Below are 24241 nucleotides of genomic sequence, written 5' to 3' on the forward strand. Positions count from 1 at the left end.
CAGATTTTGATTCCACCAGGATAAAAACAGCAAAGTAAGAATATTAATTACATATCAATTTGTAGAAGAGTATTGATATGGGCTGCCAAGTGTGTGAGATATTCCTGAAACTCTGATTACTTGTTCCGATGTCAACAGCATCAGAACATGCTATACAAGTCCGTTATTTGGGTAGTAAGACATAGCACTAAAACGAAAATAACATGTGCTATGTCTTACTTTGTAGGACTACCAATGATGGAATCCTCTGGTAGAGGTCTTTGTAACAAGGTCTCATTTATCAATACATTGCAGCATTACCAATATAAGCTGTAAGCTACTATCTTACCTTCTTGTTTTTCCATATCAATGATAGAATCCTCTGTTGGAGGTCCTTCTAACAAGGTCTCTGATATCCTGTTGCCACAGGCCTTAAGAATCCATACAAAAGCACTGTGTAGAATCTTAAAAATGTTTTTGTCATTGGTCAGTTCTACCAAAGATCGTGCTGGCTTATTGCCTGCCCTTGACCTCAGCTGCATGAAATTTGAAGGGGTAATGGATGACCCTAAATTGGGTCTGTGTGGACCTTTGGATTGCTCCTCTTGGTACACTTTGAGAGCTTTGGTCTGAAGGTGGTCTATTACTGTACGGAGATGAGGCACTAAAAATGGCCAGGAATTAAGGAGATAGATTTTGTCCATCATAACTACAATTATGCTATACCACCTCTGAAGACCACGTGCCTGGTTGTCTTTGATATAAAATGTGTAACTGATCACGTAACCACACTGTTCTTCTCCAAAGAAAATAGGTCCCTCTCTACCTGGACACACCTGTATGGAAAGAGGCAAAAAATTTAAAAGAACTGACCTTGTATAGTTCTTTCGAACAAAGAGTATCATTTCAATTTAAATATGTAAAGCAACCCATGCAAATCCTTGGATGGTTCTTATGAAGCAGATAGTTTTCATACTCTTTTCATTACATATTTACCTGAGTCCTGCTGCTAACTCCATGCATTTTCATGGGTGTAATGGGGACAACTTTACCTTGTTTTTAAATAGCCACAAATAATATTCTTTAATTAATATATATATATATATATATATATATATATATATATATATATATATATATATATATATATTCTCATGTTGTAATCTTGTTTGCATATAAGCAGACCTCCCAAACTGAATAGGTAACAAATAAAAAAAGCATGATCCATGCATAGCTGACCCATGAGTCAAAAACAACATCACAAGGTACATGTAAGTTCTAAATGCATTCAATTAGGTAAACCATGTTACTAAGATAAAATATCTTCAAGTCTAAAGAAAAAGAATTTCTCCAGCCATTCAACCATTCCACCTTTGTCCATCCATCCCTTTTAATGTGCGTGAATGATGTAGCAGGAAATTTCATACTCTTTGGCAGAGTCTTCCATTTAAAAATGATGACACAAGGCAGTTTTGAACCATTAGCTAAACAAGGAAAAACAACTGTGAATCAAATGTTTTTTCATGACTGGTTGATTTTATCAGAATAGTTTTCGCACCAACAGCACTGACTGTTTTGTTGCTCAGAAGGTTGAAGGTCACAGACAATTCATCCATATTCCCAATTTGTGATAGTTTGAATGAGCACTCCTTTCTAGGGACCCCGAGTGGCCGAGTGGTCTAAAGCGCTCTCCGTTACGGATCACTGCCATCTCACCTCTGTCTGTGTAGGTTCGAGTCTCGGATTCAGCCAATATGGGTATGTGAGAAAGCTTGCCAGTAGCTTCTCGAGGGTCGGTGGTTCTTTCCGGGGATTTCCTGGGTTCTTCCTCCACCATTAATACTGGCCGCCATGTATAGCCTATCTTGTGCTGAAAAATGGCATTAAACCCTACAACAACAACACTCCTTTCTATGATGGATGATAACCTTCTGAAGAAATTAGATTTTTTTCTTCCAAGACTTTAGGTACCTTGTGTGTGAAATTTGTTTGCTGCCTGAGACAGAAACCATAAAATGGCTGATGCAACAAATTTTTATGAATCTGCCAATTTGTATTTCTTGTCTTTCGCCATTTGCTAGTTTGCAGAAGAATTGCAGTTCTTGTGACAATGTATCCGTTTTATCGACATTCACAGAGAAAATCAGCAAGTTCTTTATTTGGGGAATAAAGTGATTGCAGTCAGATGCACATTCTTGCCACCTTGCTTTTCCGCCATTCCTGTACTTGCTTCTCGTGTACACAAAATCCACAGACCATAGCACAGTGGATATTTGCTTCTGCATATTCAATAACTTTAAGTCTGAATGTGCATCATAAGCAGAATGCATTTTTTTAATTTCCAATATTTTCATTTTAACCAATGCCTCAATTTCTAGAAGAAACAAACTTAGAGAACTTTAACTTTTGATTGGTGGATGGATATTTTCAAATAAAAGTCACGTACAGTAATGCCTGTTTTTTGTTCACTATTCTATCTGTAAAGTTAGAAGAAAAAAACACTTGTTTGACTTCACAACAGCACATATCATATGTGCTATGCAGTATCATTAGGTATGTGATCTCATCTTCAGCAATCTGCAGTAACGATATATACCACTAGTCGAAAGTATAGACCTTGGCTTGCAGATAAGCAGACCTCCCTCCCCTTCTTCCAGGCTTTTTTCCTAATCATACAAGTATACAAGAGTGTGTGTACATACATACATACATACATACATACATACATACATACATACATACATACATACATTAGAATCACAAGTGATTATAAATAACCACTTCTACTTTTATCATCAAATGGCTCAAAATTAGCGCCAACTAAAAGGTCAAAATTGTTTCTGTTCAATATGCAACACAATATAAAATTGAATCAGTGGAACAAAAAGTACATGTCTAAATGAGCATGGACTTATAATAGTGTTTCACTTTGTTTATTACCTTTTTAAAGCAACTTAAAAAAATGAGAGAAATGCATCGTTAATCAATAATAAGATCTTTATGAGAGGTTAAATCATTTTTCTTATCTTTGTTCACATTATGTATTCATAATATTGTATATGTACCTTGGTAACACTAATAGTATACCTTTATTAGCTTCAGTTAAAAATATAATTTGGCTTGTCAGTAAAACAAATGACAATTGTTTATTTATTTTTCTGACTGATAAGGTTTCCTGATTGTAATGTTCCTTGTCAAATTTTTTCACATGTTATGACTCCATGGTCTTAAACTAAGTAACAGAAAGAAACAAAACCAACAAGTTTAGTAAAATTCAACAGACACAGTATTGAGAATTAAATCCATAATAATCGGATCACAAGTCCAAAAGTCTAGAATGTTCTGAATGAACTATAATAATCTTAAACGTCCTGATGTACCAAGAGTCTTGAATGTCCTGATGTACCAACAGTCTTAAATGTCCTGATGTACCAACAATCTTAAATATCCTGATGTACTAAGAGTCTTAAATATCCTGATGTACCAACAGTCTTAAATGTCCTGATGTACCAACAGTCTTAAATATCCTGATGTACCAAGAGTCTTGAATATGTTGATGTACCAACAGTCTTAAATATCATGATGTACCAACAGTCTTGAATATGTTGATGTACCAACAATCTTAAATATCCTGATGTACCAACAGTCTTAAATATCCTGATGTACCAAGAGTCTTAAATATCCTGATGTACCAACAATCTTGAATATGCTGATGTACCAACAATCTTAAATATCCTGATGTACCAACAGTCTTGAATATCCTGATGTACCAACAGTCTTAAATATCCTGATGTACCAAGAGTCTTGAATATGTTGATGTACCAACAGTCTTAAATATCATGATGTACCAACAGTCTTGAATATGTTGATGTACCAACAATCTTAAATATCCTGATGTACCAACAGTCATGAATATGTTGATGTACCAACAGTCTTAATGTAATCCAGAATGTCTTTGAATAAATTCACAATAATCCCAAACTAGTGCTTTATTTCAAACAAAACCAAAATGAGCACCTTGTAATTCCAATGAATTATTTAAAAAAAGCATTCCTCCCAAACAACAGAAAATAATTTCAGAGACTTAACTTAAAATATGAGTCAAACTGTCACCTGACCTATGACAGAATGTTCTCAAAAACTAATGATTTATCATGGAAAAATTTCACTAATTTGTAAAGAAGGTCAAGCCTTGACCTTAAATTCAAGTAAATATCTTTGTTTTTAAAAATGACAAAAGTGAGGTATTCCAAAACTCTACCCTCAATCAGGGACAAAGATCAAGCACACAATATAATTAGATATATATAACACAACAACAAAAATCACCAAAAAAACAATAAACTGAGGCAGTTCTAACCTGTACTTAGAAATAAAATACAATAGTAAAAACAACCACTTTCATAAGAATAAAATGAGAGTACAGAAAAAAACTAAAATCTATTAGTGTTGACAAGATTGTCTATCACTGGGTGGCACATCCTCTTCAACACTGTGGGCTATATGGAGCAAACATTTATAGTTTGTGGGCTATACATATATATTATGGTAATTATACTATAATTATAGAACTGACTTGTATGAGTGCAGGCTAAAAAATAAATGACACGAGACAAATGTGGCTTGCAGACCTGTAGTTGGATCACTCTGGTCTATTATGTAGGTGATACTGACACCCGCAATAGCCAAAATTGCCAAAGGATGGAATGGGTTTAATGGCACATCAGTACAATTTTAGCTACACTATACAAAGTAAGTTTAGGTATCCCCATAAAGATACACAAAAGAAAAATAAAGCCAAAAATAGGTAAAATCTTTATAATAAAAAGTCCAACTTTTTAACACTTCAATAACACTAGGACCTAAAGGCACTAATGCTTGATTGGCCATAGAGTATTTCTGTGAGTTAGTATTTTAACCGATGAGTGCAAAAACCATCTGGCAGTCATATGTAAGATCAGAAAGCACCATTTCAGTCAAGAAAAACAAGACACTATAAGTCTTTCGTTGAAAACCCCATGTTAATATGACCATCCATTCAAAAGGAGTACTAGCTAATAACAGGAAATTAAAAGATTTAGAACATGGAAACCACAGTGTATGTCAGTCATTACTGCTGAATAGATTGGCACGAGTTACATTAGAACCAACTAGACATCATAAGAAGTGTTTTAATAAAAAATACCATGTTATTATGGCCATCCATTCAGGAAAAGTAGTGGTAAGATTTTCATGGTGGTCATAGTGGGTGTAGGATGGGCACCATTTCCATTAGGGATAACCAGATACCATAAGATGTCCTTTGGTGATGAGCCATTGTCTATATAACCATCCATTCAGAAAGAGTTGCAATAATGATATTCAAGATGGCCAAAATAGTAGCCATATTGGATGTCAGATCAGCACCATTTTCATTTAAGACCAACTTAAATATAGTAACAAAGTTGTAAAAATTATGTCAAAAACTACAGAAAATGGGGAATGCATAAGTTAGCTATAAATAAAACTGATATTAATCATAAGAACAAAAAACAATTCATGAATAGGCAAAGTGAAGCAAAGGTTTGCTACTAATTGCCAGACACTGGTCTTGTTTATTGGCTGGAAAGAAAATAAAGTCATTCTTTTCTTAGTAAAAGCTAGGAACAATCTGGTTAGCAGATTCAGCATGTACTCGCCATGCAATGATACATGACTAATTTCACTATCTGTGTAAGAAACCTGAGTGAGTGACAAAAATAACACTGCTATATTTGCTGGCATAACTGTAATACAATGGGACTAATTAACTGACTTAAATAGGAATTTGTAAATGTGCTTTCTATAAAAGAGCTTGTGAAATGTGAGCAAATTAATGACTGTACTATGCAGAAAGGACATTAAAGTATACAGTCTTGGTGTTATCTGACTGACCATCTCAAGTGTCTAATTTACAGAAAGTCATAAAAACAGTATATGGCATGGTTGTTTTTATTCCCATGATTTTAATTTGTGCAATCATATTCATGCTCAAGCCCTTCATTGTATGAAAGAAATATTTGTATGGCTCATGGGAGATAAATCTACAATAAAAATGCAACAGGATGAATCCAACCATAATATGCAAATTGGAAACAAGTTAATGGCTATATAAATACATACATACATACATAAATACCAATATTTCACAAAAATAAATAAAATATCCAGTTTTCTATCTCTTATGACCTTAATGAATTACCTCACAGCTAAGACTGCGGATACAGGCCTGACGTATCATGCTGAAGACATCACGGTGATGAGGACGTTGTGAACTAAAATAACTGACATGGGCATCTTCATCATGGCTGACAAACCCAAAGTGGATAGAAGTACAACCCTGAAAACATATATTTTTTCTATGGATAATATGCCCTTTTAGAAATGCAAAATGAAAGTTAAAGGGAAATTCTAGAATATGAAGTATCATGCACTCAGTCCAGTCCATTTTATTTACTACATGTGAAATTTGCACACTAATCCACCACTTCAGGAGAAACTGGAACTTAATTTCTCAGTTTTACTAATGGAGTAAGTTTGCCATTTTCTCAAAGAGGATGATGCATCAGTAATGTATAACTGGCATTTTTGCTTATTACTAAAGTAGCACTGCCAAATGAATTGAACTCGGTCCTATCACCATGTGTGCATGATAACATGAGAGCAAGAGGGAGATTGCGAGTGAGACCACATGTGAATATTTTACTACAATGCAAGTAATTGAGCTTGTTGCATTTTAAAGCCAAGTTAACACTTTGCTTTTACAAAAGTCAAAGCAGATGGGTAAAAATAAACTGATTTTATCCTCTAATTTCATATAATGTAATGCCTTGGATGACTAAGAATAAAATCATCTAGCTATTGCTGTGACGGCTGTGAGATAAATCATATGACAAATGACAGTTACCATGGTAGATCAGAGGCCTACTTACACTGAAAAAATAACATTGACAGTGAAGGTAGCATTCATTAGTATTTCAATATTTTTTCTTGTATAAATTAACTAACCTACTTCACAATTTCCACTTTTTTTAGGCCACTGTATTTACAGTATCTACACTGAGCAGTGGACAAGTGGACTATTTTCTCCTGATTTTGTACAAATTATGTATGAACCAATTACTATAATGAAAATATATAATCTTTTGTGAGTAAATATTTGCTTTCAATTTTATTGATCTTAATAAAATAGTTTGTAGAAATATTTAACAGATACAAAAATATTGGAACAATATGATTAATCTAGAGTTTAGTGTACGTCCCAACCAATGCCAACTGTCAGATGTTCTAGTGTGGTGCCACCACAAGAGAAAGGGCCATAATTATGATTGACTTGGAGTACTTGGCTTGAGACAACATGGCATAGTCCTTTGATAATTAAATTTCAGCCCATATCTTGGCTATATGATTAGTAAAACCTTTGAAAATTGATACAACAGCATGAAATTAAACGACTGTTTAATACAATCACAAGTAGTCTGAGGGCAGGATTTTCCCTTTAAACATATAAATTAAACAATTAGTAAAAAGATCAATATTTATTTTAATCCACACGTATGACTATACAAAAGAATGAACAAAATTATTATTTTCTACTACAAATGGTATGTTATAAAAATGTAAAATAAAAGTTAAGCATAAACAAATCCAGACTTGTTATTTTGATCTCTGATTTCTATTTGTATCTGGAGTAAGTGAAGCAATTCTATTGTATCGCTGAGTAAACATAAATACATGTCAATTAACAACCCTACACTTAGTACTGTTAACAAATTATAAATGGTTATGGAAAACTCAACATATTAATGTTACAAGCAAAGTGATGGAAAGATAATTACATTAATAAAATTACATGCCTTGTGTGTTAAAAACGTTACATATGTGTACGTGTTGCTTCACATAAACATTACTGAAAACTGTTCTACACTACACTTCAGACATTTGTTTTTAAGCATGCCTTCCAACTCACCATTTTAGGCACAATAACTGATAAATCTATATAGACAGGCACACCAACCCTAGAAACTGAATAATTAAAAACATCTTCTCTTCTCCTGTACCTCACAATGGTCATTCTTATTGTAATTAGGCAGTGATGTCGGCCCAGTCGGAGTCTGGGGTGTCTGTGGCTCACTTGATGGAAGGGAACTTCCTGTAGGGGACTTAACTCTCCTGGACTGGTTGCTGGAGTTGGAAAGTTCACCTTGCACATCCTCAGCTTCAGCTGTCCTCTCCTGTGGATGAAGTGGCTGAGTACAATATAAAATCTTTGGCCCATGAAGTTCACAGAAATGGCATAGGGAAATTATCGCATTCATTCCTGTGGCTATAAAAACCAAATAAAAATGACAGAAATTTAGGATAATCTTTTGTTACAACATAAAAATGGGAACTGAAACCAAGAATATCAATTGCTTTAATTATATATCAAGTATAACTCTATGGCTGATTGCTTCAGTTCAGTAAGAGTGCATCATCTGTAGTCTTTCATGTTTTGTTGCCTACAAAAGAAACTGACCACATTCCATTATCTGTCTGTTCAATAGTAAGATTGTTTAACATCCATAAAGCTGCATTTCACCATTTTACATTACAAATGATACCAGAATAAAAAAATTGTCATATTCTCCAGTCAATCCATTTCAAAGCACAAATTTGGAAATTTTCAAAGCACAAATTTGGAAATTATTGCCATCCTATTTAATGTCCTGTGTTTTATTTTCTCCTTTGATGTGTCTGTTAAGGTTCTAAAATACAACAAATTTTACAGTTTTGTTTTATCATGTTCTTTTTAGAATAATCCTCAATATTTTGGATAAATTAAGTTGGGTTTAACACATATACAATATAGAATATTGGTCTAACACAGTCTTGGGTAAGGCTCTTAATCAGATTTTTTTTACATCAATGCCATACTGTGTGTATGATCTGCTTCATACATGAATGTGTATAGGGATTGGAGTTCAATCCCATAGTGTGTATGACCTGCTTCATACATGAATGTGTATAGGGATTGGAGTTCAAGCCCATACAGTGTATATGACCTGCTTCGTACACGAATGTGTATAGGGATTGGAGTTCAATCCCATACAGTGTATATGACCTGCTTCATACATGAATGTCAATAGGGATTGGAGTTCAATCCCATACAGTATGTATGACCTGCTTCATACATGAATGTTCATAAGGATTGGAGTTTAATCCCATACAGTATGTATGACCTGCTTCATACATGAATGTACACAGGGATTGGAGTTCAAGCCCATACAGTGTATATGACCTGCTTCATACACGAATGTGTATAGGGATTGGAGTTCAATCCCATACAGTGTATATGACCTGCTTCATACATGAATGTGCATAAGGATTGGAGTTCAATCCCATACAGTATGTATGACCTGCTTCATACATGAATGTTCATAAGGATTGGAGTTTAATCCCATACAGTATGTATGACCTGCTTCATACATGAATGTACACAGGGATTGGAGTTCAAGCCCATACAGTGTATATGACCTGCTTCATACACGAATGTGTATAGGGATTGGAGTTCAATCCCATACAGTGTATATGACCTGCTTCATACATGAATGTGCATAAGGATTGGAGTTCAATCCCATACAGTATGTATGACCTGCTTCATACATGAATGTGTGTAGGGATTGGAGTTCAAGCCCATACTATATACATGATTTGCTTCATACATGAATGTGTATAGGGACTGAAGTTTTGGATTTCAAGCCCATACTGTGTGTACAACTTGCTTCATATATGAATCTGTATAGGGAGTGGGGTTCAGGCCCAAATTGTGTGCATGACCCACTTCATACATGAATGCGTATAGGGATTGGAGTTAAGCCCATACAGTGTGTATGACTTGCTTCATATATGAATGCATGTAGGAATTGGGGTTCAAGCCCATAATGTGTGTATGACCTTCATACATGAGTGTGTATAGGAATTGGAGTTCAATCCCATAGTGTGTGTATGACCTGCTTCATACATGAAAGTGTGATGGGATTGGAGTTCAAGCCCATAGTGTGTGTATGACCCACTTCATACATGAACATGTATAAGGACTGGAGGTCAAGCCCATACTGTGTGTATAGCTTGCTTTATACATAAATATGTGTAGGGCTTGGAGTTCAAGCCCATACTATATGCATCACTCAATTCATACATGAATGTCTAGCTAACTGGCTATTGTATTGTTGAGCAGCATGAATACCATGCCTTGCACTAGTTAAGGTTTATGCACCCATTTTGGTCAATGCACCATATATTTGGGCCATATGATTTAAAATAAGCACAGCAGAAACTAATCATTATAATTAATTCTACCTGGGAACTTGGACTGATATTTGTAACTGTGTGACTATGACATTTATTTTAATTACAAATAACCAAAAATGTTTTATCCACTACCATCAGAACAGGCAATTTAGTTTCTAAAACTTAAAAGAAGGACTAAATCAAAAAAAACACTTCAACTGTATTTGCAAAAACCATGACAAATGTATGTGAGAGTGCACACACGTCTTTTTCCAAGCTCACACCACAATGTTTATGCATGAAGTTATAATTTTTTTTCATTTTGGTGAGGTTTTGAAAATGAACAAAATATTATATTGCTTGTCATAGTGGTAGTTGATTAAATATTTTTACCTATTTGAAACTGCACTTATGTAATCTAGATAATACACCTATAAGTATGAATGAACTACAATGTCTAGTTTCTGCTTAGCTCATTTTGAAGTCATATCGTCCAAATACATCAAGTACTGACCAAAACTGGCACATAAAAACTTCAATCTGCCAACTTTTTACATTGTAATTATGTCAGTACATGTAATAAGAACCTGGAGATCAAGATGTGTTCTGTGTCTGATAATATGGAGCAGCTGAAATGACCTAAAAGGTTAAATAAATGTCACTACCACCTAGCAGGTAGTCTATTTGGAAGTAATTTTTTAAATCTTGTGAAGGATGAGAATGGCATATGGACAAAATAAAGTCCATGTCTGTCTGTAGTCTGAAGGTTTGAAATACAACCAATATGCCAATACACATAAAATGGCACCACCCTACCAATGAAAGATTATGTAAAGATGAAAAGACTATCAAGCTGATATATTTATTAGTAATGTCTCATATTGTAGGCTATGTATTATTAATTATACTGAGATACAGTGGTTTCATCCCTACTAGATCACCTCATTAATTTGCATGGATCTTTCTGATTTATGAACTTATCCATGAGCTTGTTGATATAAGTTTAAAATCGGATCAGAAATATGGTAACAATATCAGGCAATCATATGCAAGATTATCTCATTAGCATGTGTGGATATCATTCATTATTAACTTGTCCAAAGTCTTCATGATATAAGAATATATTCCAAATCCGAACAGAAATATGGACTCAAGAGTAGTTACAAGTTCAGCCAATCAGCATTAGGAGCACCTCATTAGTAATGTATATACATTGATGATAATTAAACTTTTCAAATATCTTCATGATATAAACAAATATTTCAAGTTTGGTCAAAATTAAACCAGCACAGTAACAAGCTGAACCAATGAGATCAAGATCACCTCATTAATATTTATGGCTCTTGCTTGTTTCTGAAGATGTACAAGTTCCCAAGATCTTGATGATATATGCATATATTCTAATACTGATCAAAATCAGATAAAAAACATTGCCTCTAGAGTGGTAGTAAGTAAATGTTAATGGAAGGATCAATGATGAATGATAGATGCCAGACACAATGCTATACCATAAGTATTGACTTTTCATTTTGAAATCAAATGCTATACACCTTGATCAAAGGAAATCAGTAACTAACACTGAAAAATGTGTACAAGGAATTCCCAAGGTCAATTATGGAGCTGAGTATAACATGGCCCCCATTTTGAAATTGCCATTCAGTCTGGTTGCATGCAATTTTCCCAACTGCATGGCTCCCAGGACCCATGTAAAAAGACTTTGGAAATGTCTAATAATAACATTCCAGCTGGATCATTGTAAGATATACATTCTTTAAAATCAGCAATTCTTTTATTGAGATTTAAAATCATTTGTTACACAGAATCAGTTGTTGCTATGCAGCATATTTGGGAGAAACATTAGGTACCATATAAACTCACTAATATAATCTGAGTCCAACTGCAAATTGCACAGACCCAGACCTGCCATTACATAATGCTATGGCAGGTCTGGGTCTGTGTAGTTTGTTATGAGTAATCAATAGAACAAACAAAACAGACCCTGATCTGCAGGCACATTATGCTATAGAAGATCAGGATCTTCGTTGCTTGCAGTTTTACTGACTTATAAGCAAGTATATACAGTACATTTTGTATCAGTGAATCTAAAACGATTTCACAATCTTTCTCACTGTTGCAGACTATACTAAAATACTGATTTTTGCGAAATGATATCATTCTTTCAGGTGGAAACATTCAGTCACAAATGGTATTATCTCACCAGCTCATGACCAGGGACTTATGAGGAACCAAAACCATGTGGGCTCCCTCAGTACCAGTGAGATGATTTATTGTTTCAAATTTATGTATTTGAGTAATATATAATTAGATGTGTTTATGTGAGTTCATATTTTCTAATTTTTACTTTGGTCCAATAAGTAAGTACTTTTGATTTTTAATTGTGAACAAATACAAAAGGAATTGCAATTTTTCATGATTTTCTCAACACCACCAAAGTCTATCTTCATCTCACTATCTACCAAGTCTAGTAGTTTTTTACTTTGACCTTTATTGTTGTTGTATCCATCTACAGAATTTTAAAAATGCCTAATTACCACCTGTACTAATGGTGATACTTGATTTATGCCATCGATGTGTTCCATCAGAAATTGGCATAACTCGAATATAATTTTTCGCATAAGATGCTTATAAATTAAGTAAATTTTTGGGCAAATTATACCTCTAAATTGTCAAGTAATAATCATTTATCCATAATTGTTTTCAGAAGCAAGAGATTAGTATGCATGCAATTACGTCAGCTGCATCCAAGTCACAGCAAATGGTGCCAGCAATGACTGAAAAATTGTTCAAGCTACGTTTAAAATCCAAATCTCACACCCTTATTTGGCATTTCAGTCAAATCCACTACGTACGATGTCTGCAGTGTGACAGTTTATAGTGATGTCTAGCACTGGGGCATCATGCCACAGACATGTAGCATGATGTCCCACCCAGCCACATTATCCTGACACCAGGCCGACCAGTCCTAACACTAGCCTCTTAATGCTCAGCGCACAGCGAGGCAGCTGTTAGTACCATTTTTGTAAGTCTTTAGTATGACTCGGCAGGGGATCGAACCCACGACCTCCCGCATCCAAGGCCGACGCTCTAACCATTATAGGCCACCGGAGCGGTTAAGACACGAGAAAAGAACTTCAAAATAACCATTATATAGTAATAATACAATGAGATTTAATTATGTTAGTTGCTAATTTCATTAAAACAAGATGGATTTTAAAATAAAATATTCTGCAGTATGATAAGTTAGATTTACTTCAACGACTGCATTACAAGTAATCGCCGGAAATAGGTGATCCTCGGAAACATGTTACAGGACGATATACATCGCGTAATTGACTTGGGTAATAGGCCTAACGTCTATTTCTTAAAGTCCCTGGCCCTATAGCCTGATTCTCTTTAAATCCTATTTTATCTCAACAGCATCTTCCAGCTGAATAGTTTTTTCATAAAAACTTGAAAATTCATTAAATGTTGCAAATCGAATCAAACCTTTCAAAACTTGCTTTGATGTTCTATATTTACAAATCACATGCAGACATGTTGAAGTCATGTGAAACTGACAGTTTCTGTCAAGTTAAAGTACAACACTTTTGATTGGATTAAACTTGATCCATATGCAAATAGTATCCAATCGCATCAATTGTTTAATAGATTGACGCACCCAAGACAGACCATAAGCACACAAACAAAAAAAAAAAAAACACTATTGTTCCCTTTAAAAGTTAGATGTAGTTTCAGTCAGGGCTCGCGGTTCCATCAATGGATCATTAATTTAGCATTTGCAGCTTAAACGCGTGAATAGTTTTTACTTCGTTGAAATTTTGTCCAGAATTTATTTATTTTTTTTTTTTTTTTATTAATGGTGTGCATAGGTCGTATTTAAGTACATTTGGGCAGTTTTTCAATAAAACATACAAACATTTACTAAAATAAAAGCATGTTTAACCCACAACCATCAAAATCAAATAAAAACCGGTGCACAGTGTTTAAAGAAAGGAAAGGAAGGAAATGGTATATGAAAGGTCGATGGCTAATATTAAATATTTGGACAGTATTATGTTTTGGATATATTTTGTATATGGCGAAAATCGTTCCGCACTTGAACACCTACGATACTGAGTAGGATGGAGTCTTAGACCAATAAGTAGTTCTCCCATTATTTATGACGCTGCTGACTGGTAAAGGCGGAGAACTTCTGGTTGGTCTGGACGGAGTCCGTGCTAACTGCATTTATTATGCAAGTGTTTAGAAAACAAATTATGTGGCGTGTACAATTCCTTTCAAGCACACTGGATCTGTCAAGGATTGAATAAGACAATTAAAAAAAAAATTAAAAAATGAGTGGGTGTTTTCACTAAAAGATTTAATTGTATGGTGCCCTGATGTTCGTAAATGCCAATGTAAACGACAATGTTCTAATAAGACCTTCAATTTGATAGCAACGGTGCTTGTCTTTAAATTGTGTTAGTGCTGCATCTCCTAAATAGATGCTCGTAGTGACATGGGGTTTTGAGTAAAGGACTTCTTAAGATGTATGGAAGTCCTATATGAAAAGTGTGTCTGTAAGAGCTCCTCATTATTGTATAGCTTCTTCTATTGGTCAGAGGGACATGTAGATAGTGTATATTCGCGATAAGATTTATTACGATATTTGTCGATCCTAAATAAAACTGATGTTACCAATGGTGGACATTTTGAAAATATTATAGCTTCTCTTCGTATAGACATGTTTTTGTTGCTTTTTTATTTATATTTTTCTTACTTTAACACTTCAAGCTATATCTAGTTGGTCCTAAATGAATATTATGCCAATATGACCCCCCCACCAAAATGGGGGTTAATGTCATAAAAGTTAACAGAAATAGAGCAAAACGATCTAGTTTAGTAAAATTAAACAAATAATTTAATTCTCTAAGTTAAAAGGTAACATTTAAAAGGAACTTACAGTATTGTGAATTAAATCCCAAATAATTATAAAAGTTATATCACAAGTCCAAAAGTATGGTCTTTTGAATGAATTCCAGGTCTTGAACGGGCTGATATATCAATAGCCTTGAATGTGCCGACGTGCCACCAGTCATGATGAGTCATGATGATATAATCCAGAATGTTTATTAATGAATTCACAATAATCCCAAAATAGTGTTTTAGTCCAAACAGTGAATGAGCACTTTTAATTCCAATGCATAATTTAAATAAATGATTCCTCTTAAATTATAACTGAACACAACTAAAAGACTGATATTAAGGTAAGAATGAAATGATCTTGTTTACTTCAAAACTTATAGACAGTCACCAGAAGTATGACACAACAAAATGACCTTGATTTTTTTTTATTTCCATTTTAATTTTTCATGAAATTCGTAAACATGGTCGAGGTTGTTTACTGACACTTTAGCAAAACACAAACATCAGGAAGACCATGTTTATTTTTTGCAGGGGAAAAGCCAATGTCTTAAACATAAATCCAAGTAAACATGTTGTTTAGAAATGATCATTATATATAGTTGTTTTCTATATTAAACGTTTTTCGTTTTCATTCGAATTTTCCATGAAATTTGTAAACATGGTCAAGGTTGTTTACTTACACTTTAGCAAAACACAAACATCAGGAAGATCATGTTCATTTTTTCCAATGGAAAAGCCAATGTCTTAAACTTAAGTCAAGTAAACATGTTGTTTAGAAATGATCATTATATATAGTTGTTTTCTATATGAAACTGTTTGTCTTGACGATCATTCTGAAATTAGTTACATGGCTACATCTCCTATACTGATGATATTATCGACATATAGTTTCTACTAAGATACTTTTGTATTATGTAAATTGTTCTGAATGAAAATGGTACCTCCATTATGGCACTATTGTGGCCGTCTCGAAGATATTGTTATCACTGCTCCTCATGCATGAATGGTGGCACTGACATGGGTATTTCACTAATGTTGGAATGTTGAATTGATTGAGAATGAAAATGGTTTAGATCTCACTATAGCAACTAGTCCGTAATTTTTTTATAACCAGACTTAATTGACATTGCGGTGAAAGCAAAGATCATTGCTCGCATCTATATACTTCACTGAGCTTTATAAACACACTGATTTGTACGGATACAAGTTAGTTTTTATTATCAGACTTTGTATTTAGTTGGATTAAAATAAGCAACGTCATAGTCAGCACTCTGACATTGGTTTTAAGATCAAAGGTCACGAGTCGCATTTTATTTTGCAGTAAAACCTCTACGACATGTTAACGTAAACAAATATAATTTAATGTTTGTATATAAAATACAGTTTGTTGCTATATTTAGAAGATTACCATTAATGGTGCCACTGGAATGACTTAGAAGTTGGGTATATCTTAACATTGTCTGAAATAAGTCAAATGATTTTCTATTGATGATATTGTAATCAAGGTCAAAGGCCATGAGAAAGAATATTGTACTGCACTTACAAATGTTTTGTGAACGTGATAACTCAAACTTATAAGTAAATATTTACGTTACAAAATTGGAATGTTGGTGTTTCTTAAGGATACAACATATGGTATCAATACTCAGCATTTAAAAGAGTGAAAGAAAATGACCGAGGAAAAAGACGTATCTTAGATGTCCGGAAATTCTTTTCGGTCAGTAGTGCGTCAATCCTTTCGAGGAACTCTTGTTTTCTAATAGTTGCGCGCAGCTCATCAATTCCTTTTGTCACGGAATTGTATAAATCCTTTTATATATTAAGTATATTTACTCGGGTTTCGTATTTTTGTGTACAACGATGCCCGATGGTGATTTATGAATATTGTACAATATTTCAAAACAGTTGAGTTCGGTCAATTCTATGCCGCACGTACGAAGTACTTTCGATGGGAAGAACCGACTACTTCCAGTGCACAGACGATGTATGGCGGCATCGTCTGTGTATAAATGCCTCGCCGTAAGACTAAATCTACACATTACGGAACGTCTAGTCAGTGAGAGGTCTACTTTAAGGACTTGCACGTCTTCAGCTGTAGAGGTATGTGAATTATTAATTTCTTGTGTATATGTTATAACTATTGTACTACCACGTTAATTTTGTATATCGTCTATGTAACTTCGGCTTACTTAGTATCATGCAAATATTTTCTAATTTTGTTTGTGACCTAGCAAGATATTTATATTAGCAATATAAAGTTGCATTTTAAAGAAACGTTTAGTACCGTAGGATTCTTATCGGGCACAGGTAAGTTCGCTTCTGAACCTGTGTATTGTTTTGTAATTATTGTGCCCATAATGTAATCTCTATAGCTTACCGCATATAACGTCATTAAGTTTTATTGTATATGCCCGTGTCATGCATAGTACACGGTGTTAGATGTATTTTCAGCTGATCGAAGTCGACGTGGTACCAGCTGTAGAGCTAACCACAGAAGTTGACCATAGTAGCTGTAAAGCTGAACCACGGCAGCCGTAGAGCTGAGTGAACAGTGTTGCTCGTCGAATAGCAGGTGGTCGGGCGATGCTGATCAATTGGTGAGCTGATTGCTTGATTGACCAAGAAATTGAATGGTGGTCGGTAACTGCATGGAATACTGACTGCTTGACTGACCAGTGTGACTGGTAGCCAAGTGTGCTGGTGACGGAGTGTGTAACTTCATATATGTAATCTTTTAGCCGTGGGCTAGTTTTGGGGTTTGTTATACCCAGTGTTTTGGGATTGTAAAGATATTTTGCATCTCTGTCCCTTTGTTTTTTCATAATTTTATTATTTGAGTAAAATACATCATTTTTCATTATTTGAGTGAATACATTTTACTATATGAGTAAAGTACCACATTTATTTACTATTTGAGCAAATTGCATCATTCTTTTCGTCGTGTGAAATTACTGTGAATCATTCACCCTTTGTCTTTGTACTGTGTAAGGTCATTTATTTGTATTTTCATTTGTTGCATTGTTAGGTTCGTGCAGATTATGTTAATTTGTCCAGTATTTGGATCTTATATTTGCACGTATTGATCATAATTCTTTTCTCATTCAAGTCATTCATCATTAAACATTGTATTTGTATCATCATCGAGTGTTTTGTTGTAAATCCGAAATCCAACCCGGTTATCTTGTTACACCTGTTTCGTAATATGTCAGAAAATATTTTTAAAAGATACAATATGATTTAAATATAATCCTCGAGGGAAATTTTCCACATACCTGACAAATTCGTATGATCACATTCCAGAGGGGTAAGGGGGTAGGGGCTAAGGTTACCATCAAGTTTCTTCATATAAGATTCCGTGTGCCTTGCCAATGAATAATGCAAATGTATTTAGAATGTTACAAAGCCAAACAGATCCCCATATCTTTTACTCTGGGTCTTTCCGAATCTCCCATCGACCTTTGGGTCACACCTTGCACTAAGACTATGAAAGTACTTTATTCTGCAAACTCTAGCCAGTAATAGTAATATGGGACACATGAAGGTATAATATTAATCCGTAAGTTTACATTATGGTCCGATATGAGGTCAAAGTGGAATTTAACATTTCGCCATAGGTTTATATTGGATAGCAATGCGATATAAAAATGTAAGGTGTCAGACGGGAATTTTACATGGGAATTACATTATGGGGTCAAACGGGAAATGTAAATTTTAAAATGTCCCTACATTAGGCTGAAAACCCGAATATAACATGGAAATGGCCCTATGGTGCATGATGGGAATTTAACATGAGAATGTTGTGAATAATACTCATCTACAGACACTTGTTCAGTAGTATTCACCACCCACTATTAAGCAGACTACAACACCCATTTTTGATTAGTATCAAACACAAACTGTTTGATTAATATCCAATACCAAGCGTTTAAGTACCTTCTAATACACAGTGTGTAGTGACCAAAACCGCACAGCTACTATTTAAGGACAAAATGGGTATGCGTGTTTATACTTGCATACATCCAAGGATATTGCACAAGCCAAAACTAAGGATATCTATGTATATATGCAGAGGGGCAGACGGGGTTTTAAGACGTAGATATACAAAAATATACAACAAAAACATAATGTCTCTTTTCGAATAGATTTGGGGTGGATTAACCAAAGAGGGATAACACAGGTGGCATGCCCTCACAGTTCTTCTCAAGCCATTAGTCATCGTTACCTGGAAAAAGAACCTGAGCGCATTAGAATCTGAAAATATTGCCAGATCTAACCAAGTATGATTGATATCAAGTTATTTACTTATTCATTATTCCTGACTCAATAAAGAATAAGTAACCAGTTACCGGTTCAATAAGAAATAAGTACCGATTAAAAATTTTCACATCTAGTTGACTACTTATTCCTTGTTCAAAATTAATAACCCACTCCTTCATTACTTCCAATGAAAATAAAATCCTACATCAAATTTGAATTTTTCAGGACAATAATAGCTATTATTGATTTCTTTCATAAGAATCTGGAATGACTGTGTAGATAGATGAGAATTAATTACTAGGTTGTCATGCGAGTGTCTGCTACACACGAGTGCATATAGCACCGATTGAGCAGCAGCATTTTTTGGTGATGTGTGCTTAGTCGTGAGGGAATATGGGTTCATGTGTGCAGGCAAGGCGATGGGTGCCGTTTACCCGCGGACCTTGGTTCGAATCTCCGTAGAGTATATATATATATATATATATATATATATATATATATATATATATATATATATATATATATATATATATATATATATATATATATATATATATATATATATATATGTGTGTGTGTGTGTGTGTGTGTGTGTGTGTGTAGAGAGAGAGACATACGAGCCCTGACATCCCCTAAGTAAAGAATGGTTACATTGACCTTTCTTTGAGATTTTATCTCCTGGGATATTTTCGATCCACAATGTATCGATAGAATCGATGTGGCCTCTTATTTCGCCGTTTCCTCTCGAGCAAATCAAACACCTGAATATGAGTCAGACTTGAAGTACGTTGTTTCCCATTTCCAAGGACTTAAAGATAACAGTCTATGTTATATGATGGATTCTTAAACAAAACATGGTACAAATAATTCTCCTCTTACCACGTTATGACCACGCATCACGAAATTCGAATTTCACACTTGCATGGTCCGTTGTTGTTTCTCATTTGTATAACTCATTAATACGATTTTCGTAGTAGAGTATTAGTACTTCACGAAATGCACCATAAGACACGACCGAAACACTTAACCAAAAAATAATCTCAAATTACTAGACACGTATGCGTAAAATTATTCTGGAAATTTGTTTCGCTTAGAAATTAGTGATGGTCCAGTTTACGAAATAATCCATGCCGACATAGTCTTGTGAATACTGTACATTAATTATTACGTCTTTTCTTGAATTTATACCAATTACTCAGTTTACTTCGCGACCCTAGTCCCAAAGAATAAACAATTAGTCATTAAAATCTCAGGAAACAATACACTGAGACATAAATATAAAAAGCATACCCAAGGTTCATTACATTCCCTCTTTGGGTATAAATGTAAGAGTGATTCTCCTTACGGCTTTGTCATACCCCTCTCCTCCCCACCACCACCATATATCTATTCATCTTTTTCTCAAAATGGGTCCGACACATTTTGGTTTCTCAAAACTATTGTTACTGTTGGAACATAGTCACTACGTATGATTTGTTAAACAGGACTGGAAATAAAATGAATGGGTTCACCCACAGCAATATATATATATATATATATATATATATATATATATATATATATATATATATATATATATATATATATATATATATATATATATATAACCACATCCTATTTCTGATATTTTACTCGTCGAAGAACTCCATACGACTTTTTTGTGGGCCAAACATTACCCAAAGTTTTAAAATTTCAAAGAACGATCCACATCAAGATCGTTATAAGGTGTGGGCTGGTGAGCGCATATTACGGCCTGAATAACTAATCCTCCTAAATGATATGTTTTTTCTTCCCTATATTTAGCACTTATTGATCCTAGTCGGCTCAGCGATTATTTTGATAATTCTTCCAACTGCTGGAGCGGGTCACGTACTAGAAACTGTCGAAGAAATAAATACGAACTTATGTGTTATGAGCAGGTAAATATTTGTTTCTTTGGGTTACACAATGCAAAGTAAAAAAATAAATGTGTATTAAAATGTATAGAATGCCTCGTGTTGTTGATGGACTCTCGGAATTCTAAAGAAAACTTGAAAGGTATGACGTATAACCCGTTCTCAACGATTTGGGAAGCGCTGTATCTTTGCCATCACTTTAACACGTTGATTGCTGGACCTAGTGGTGCAGGCAAAAGCTAATCCGTCAAACGTTTCATCGAACATTGCTTACAATTGTTCCATTGTTCTCTACAACGTATATATGGTGTTACAAAAGAATGCCAATCGGCTTACACATTACTGAAAGAACGTCAAGGAGAATCCATGACTTTTGTAAGACAAATTCTTTGCGAAGACGATAGGACCGTATTTGACTTGAATCAAATATCTTGTCATCTTCGATGACAAGTTAGTAAAAAAACGAAGAAGAAATTAAACATTGATTTACATGAAAAGGACATCATCGTACGTAATATGCATAGGCCGGTCAATCTCAATGCCTGATGTGGTGTGTTGTTTCAAATTGCAAGAGATAAATATTAACTTCAAAAGTTGGCCAAACAGTTAGGAACAACTTGGCTGAATTGACCTATCGCCAGTTGTCAATCATTCTGCTCGATTGACCAATCAGCGAGCGCTATTATACACACCTCCAGACACTGTTTACGTCCGCCATTTTCCTCCGACAAGCTGCTTCTGTCGATATCGACTCGGCTATTATATATATTTACAAATTTCGCAACGGTTCGGAGAAGTCGCCCCACTTCGTCTGGAGAAGTTGCCCCAAGGATCATATATAGTAATTCTGAGATATAGCCAAATGTTTAAGGCTTTATTTATTGTTGTTTTTCTTCAACTTAATAACTTATTAAATTTATAACATTTGCAATTTTTCAACTTTTCCGTTTGATCGACTCCGTTTCTGTACTTAACGAAAAATAAGTGTTATCTGTCCCTTTTGATCTGCTCTTCAAATCATTAGATGCATTTTAATAATATTTGTAGAGATAGTGTTATCAATATTTTTTTAATTACATTTACATCTAAAAATGAAACATGCGTACTAGATGCAGTATAACTAAATTTTAGTCGTCGGGTGAAAATGATTTAGGCGATCAATCATTTTTTTTTAGTTCTTCAGTTGAATGCTTCCAGATCAAAAACATGTCATCTAAAAATCTGAACCAAAGAGATGGATTAAACTTTTCGTTTTGAATAAAATCCTTTTCTAATTCACCCATGAAAGGGAAGAGTATATATGAGCCATATTAATACCCATTATCTGTATGTAATTCGTATTATTAAATTGAAATTAATTATTTTCCAAGATAAGTTTTTATTATTTTACAAATATAATCGCTAGATAGTGTGCTATTATTATTATTGTTATCAAGAAAATATTTGCACGCTTCAATACCATCTGCATGCGGAATGTTGGTATATAGTGATGTTACATCTAATGATACCAGGTTTTAAATTATCAGATAGATGTTTAATATACTTCGACTTTTTAATGAAAGTAGTTGTATCTTTAATGTATGAATCAATAAATTTGGATAGGTTTTCAGTATATGAATTACAACCTGATATAATGGGTCGTCCTCGAAAATTTAAAGGTAAATTCGCAACGGTTCGGAGAAGTCGCCCCACTTCGTCTGGAGAAGTCGCCCCAATGATCATATATAGGAATTCTGAGATATAGCCAAATGTTTATGGCTTTATTTATTGTTGTTTTTCTTCAACTTAATAACTTATTAAATTTATGAGTTTTGGGTAATGTGTAGAATTGAGGTGTACGTATGTTAAGAGGAATAGTATAAAATTCCTCATATACGGAATTATTATTTTTGAGGTGTACGTATGTTAAGAAGGAAAGTATAAAATTCCTCACATACGGAATTATTATTTTTAGCGATCTCATTAATGCATGTTGAAATTTTTTATTTAATTTCTAATTGACGTTCAACTTCTTTAACATAATCATCTTGATTCACAATAATAATAGTGTTTGACTTATCATCCTTTTTAATCACTGCACTGTCGTCAGTCATTCGATTATATACAGACTTAATTTCGTCCTTATAAATATTACTATGACATTGCTTTAATTTAGTTAATATCTCTTGTGTGATATATATATATATATATATATATATATATATATATATATATATATATATATATATATATATATATATATATATATATATATATATATATATAGATTGTTACACGCACACGGGTATTTACTTGACCGAGCGGTTGTCAAACCCTGGCGCGATTCTCGCTAGAAGTCATAAGTTTCCCCGACTTTCCAAAGACTTCCATACAACCTCAGTTGTAAATCAGAAAGCCCGACGTGTCCATTCTATACCTAAATTTTCCTCTAATTAATGCAAGACCACAGATAAACCAAACTGTCAACTATCTATCAACCGTACATCTGCGTGTTTTGGCTTCATTATGTTTCCGTACCACCAACCGTTCACGCCTTAGAACATATATGAGTACTCCCTAACAATGGGAACTATTTTAACTCCGCCACCTTAGGCCAGTCAATGTATGCTTTCCAGGCACATTTCGCCGATATAACTGCACCATATTCGCCCGCATGGCGACATAAACGGTCTCTGCCAAGTCCCTTTTTATTATGCCCTTGTGTAATTTACCGGTTTAATACCGTAAGTGCTGTCCTTGCAGTCACGCTACCAATGTATACCACTAGATTTTAATATGTACTATTTTACGACAGGGACATTCATTCGGTTTGGTCGGAATTCACTACTAGTGAACCAGGACATCATGGAAACACACTAACACTTCACTCCGTGACGTTTGCTCCTATTAATTAG

General features: G+C 34.3%; 1 protein-coding gene across 2 annotated transcripts in view; it reads right to left on the reverse strand.

Annotated features, from left to right (window-relative positions):
* Nucleotides 1-13910, reverse strand: part of LOC149806033 (folliculin-like) — a 40021-nt gene extending 26111 nt beyond the window's left edge. For both annotated transcript variants that reach the window (XM_089950889.1, XM_089950888.1), the window contains exons 1-4: nucleotides 13777-13910; nucleotides 8058-8323; nucleotides 6200-6337; nucleotides 329-815 (exon numbers count right to left, since the gene is read on the reverse strand). In XM_089950889.1, coding sequence (XP_089807015.1) covers nucleotides 329-815; nucleotides 6200-6337; nucleotides 8058-8323; nucleotides 13777-13837 — 952 coding nt within the window. In that variant the 5' untranslated portion in view covers nucleotides 13838-13910. The remainder of the gene's footprint in view (nucleotides 1-328; nucleotides 816-6199; nucleotides 6338-8057; nucleotides 8324-13776) is intronic.
* Nucleotides 13911-24241: the final 10331 nt, after the last annotated feature.

This window comes from Sinohyriopsis cumingii, chromosome 2 (genome assembly GCF_028554795.1).
Source record: "Sinohyriopsis cumingii isolate HCF-2022 chromosome 2, ASM2855479v2, whole genome shotgun sequence".
Classification (NCBI taxonomy): Eukaryota; Metazoa; Mollusca; class Bivalvia; order Unionida; family Unionidae; genus Sinohyriopsis; species Sinohyriopsis cumingii.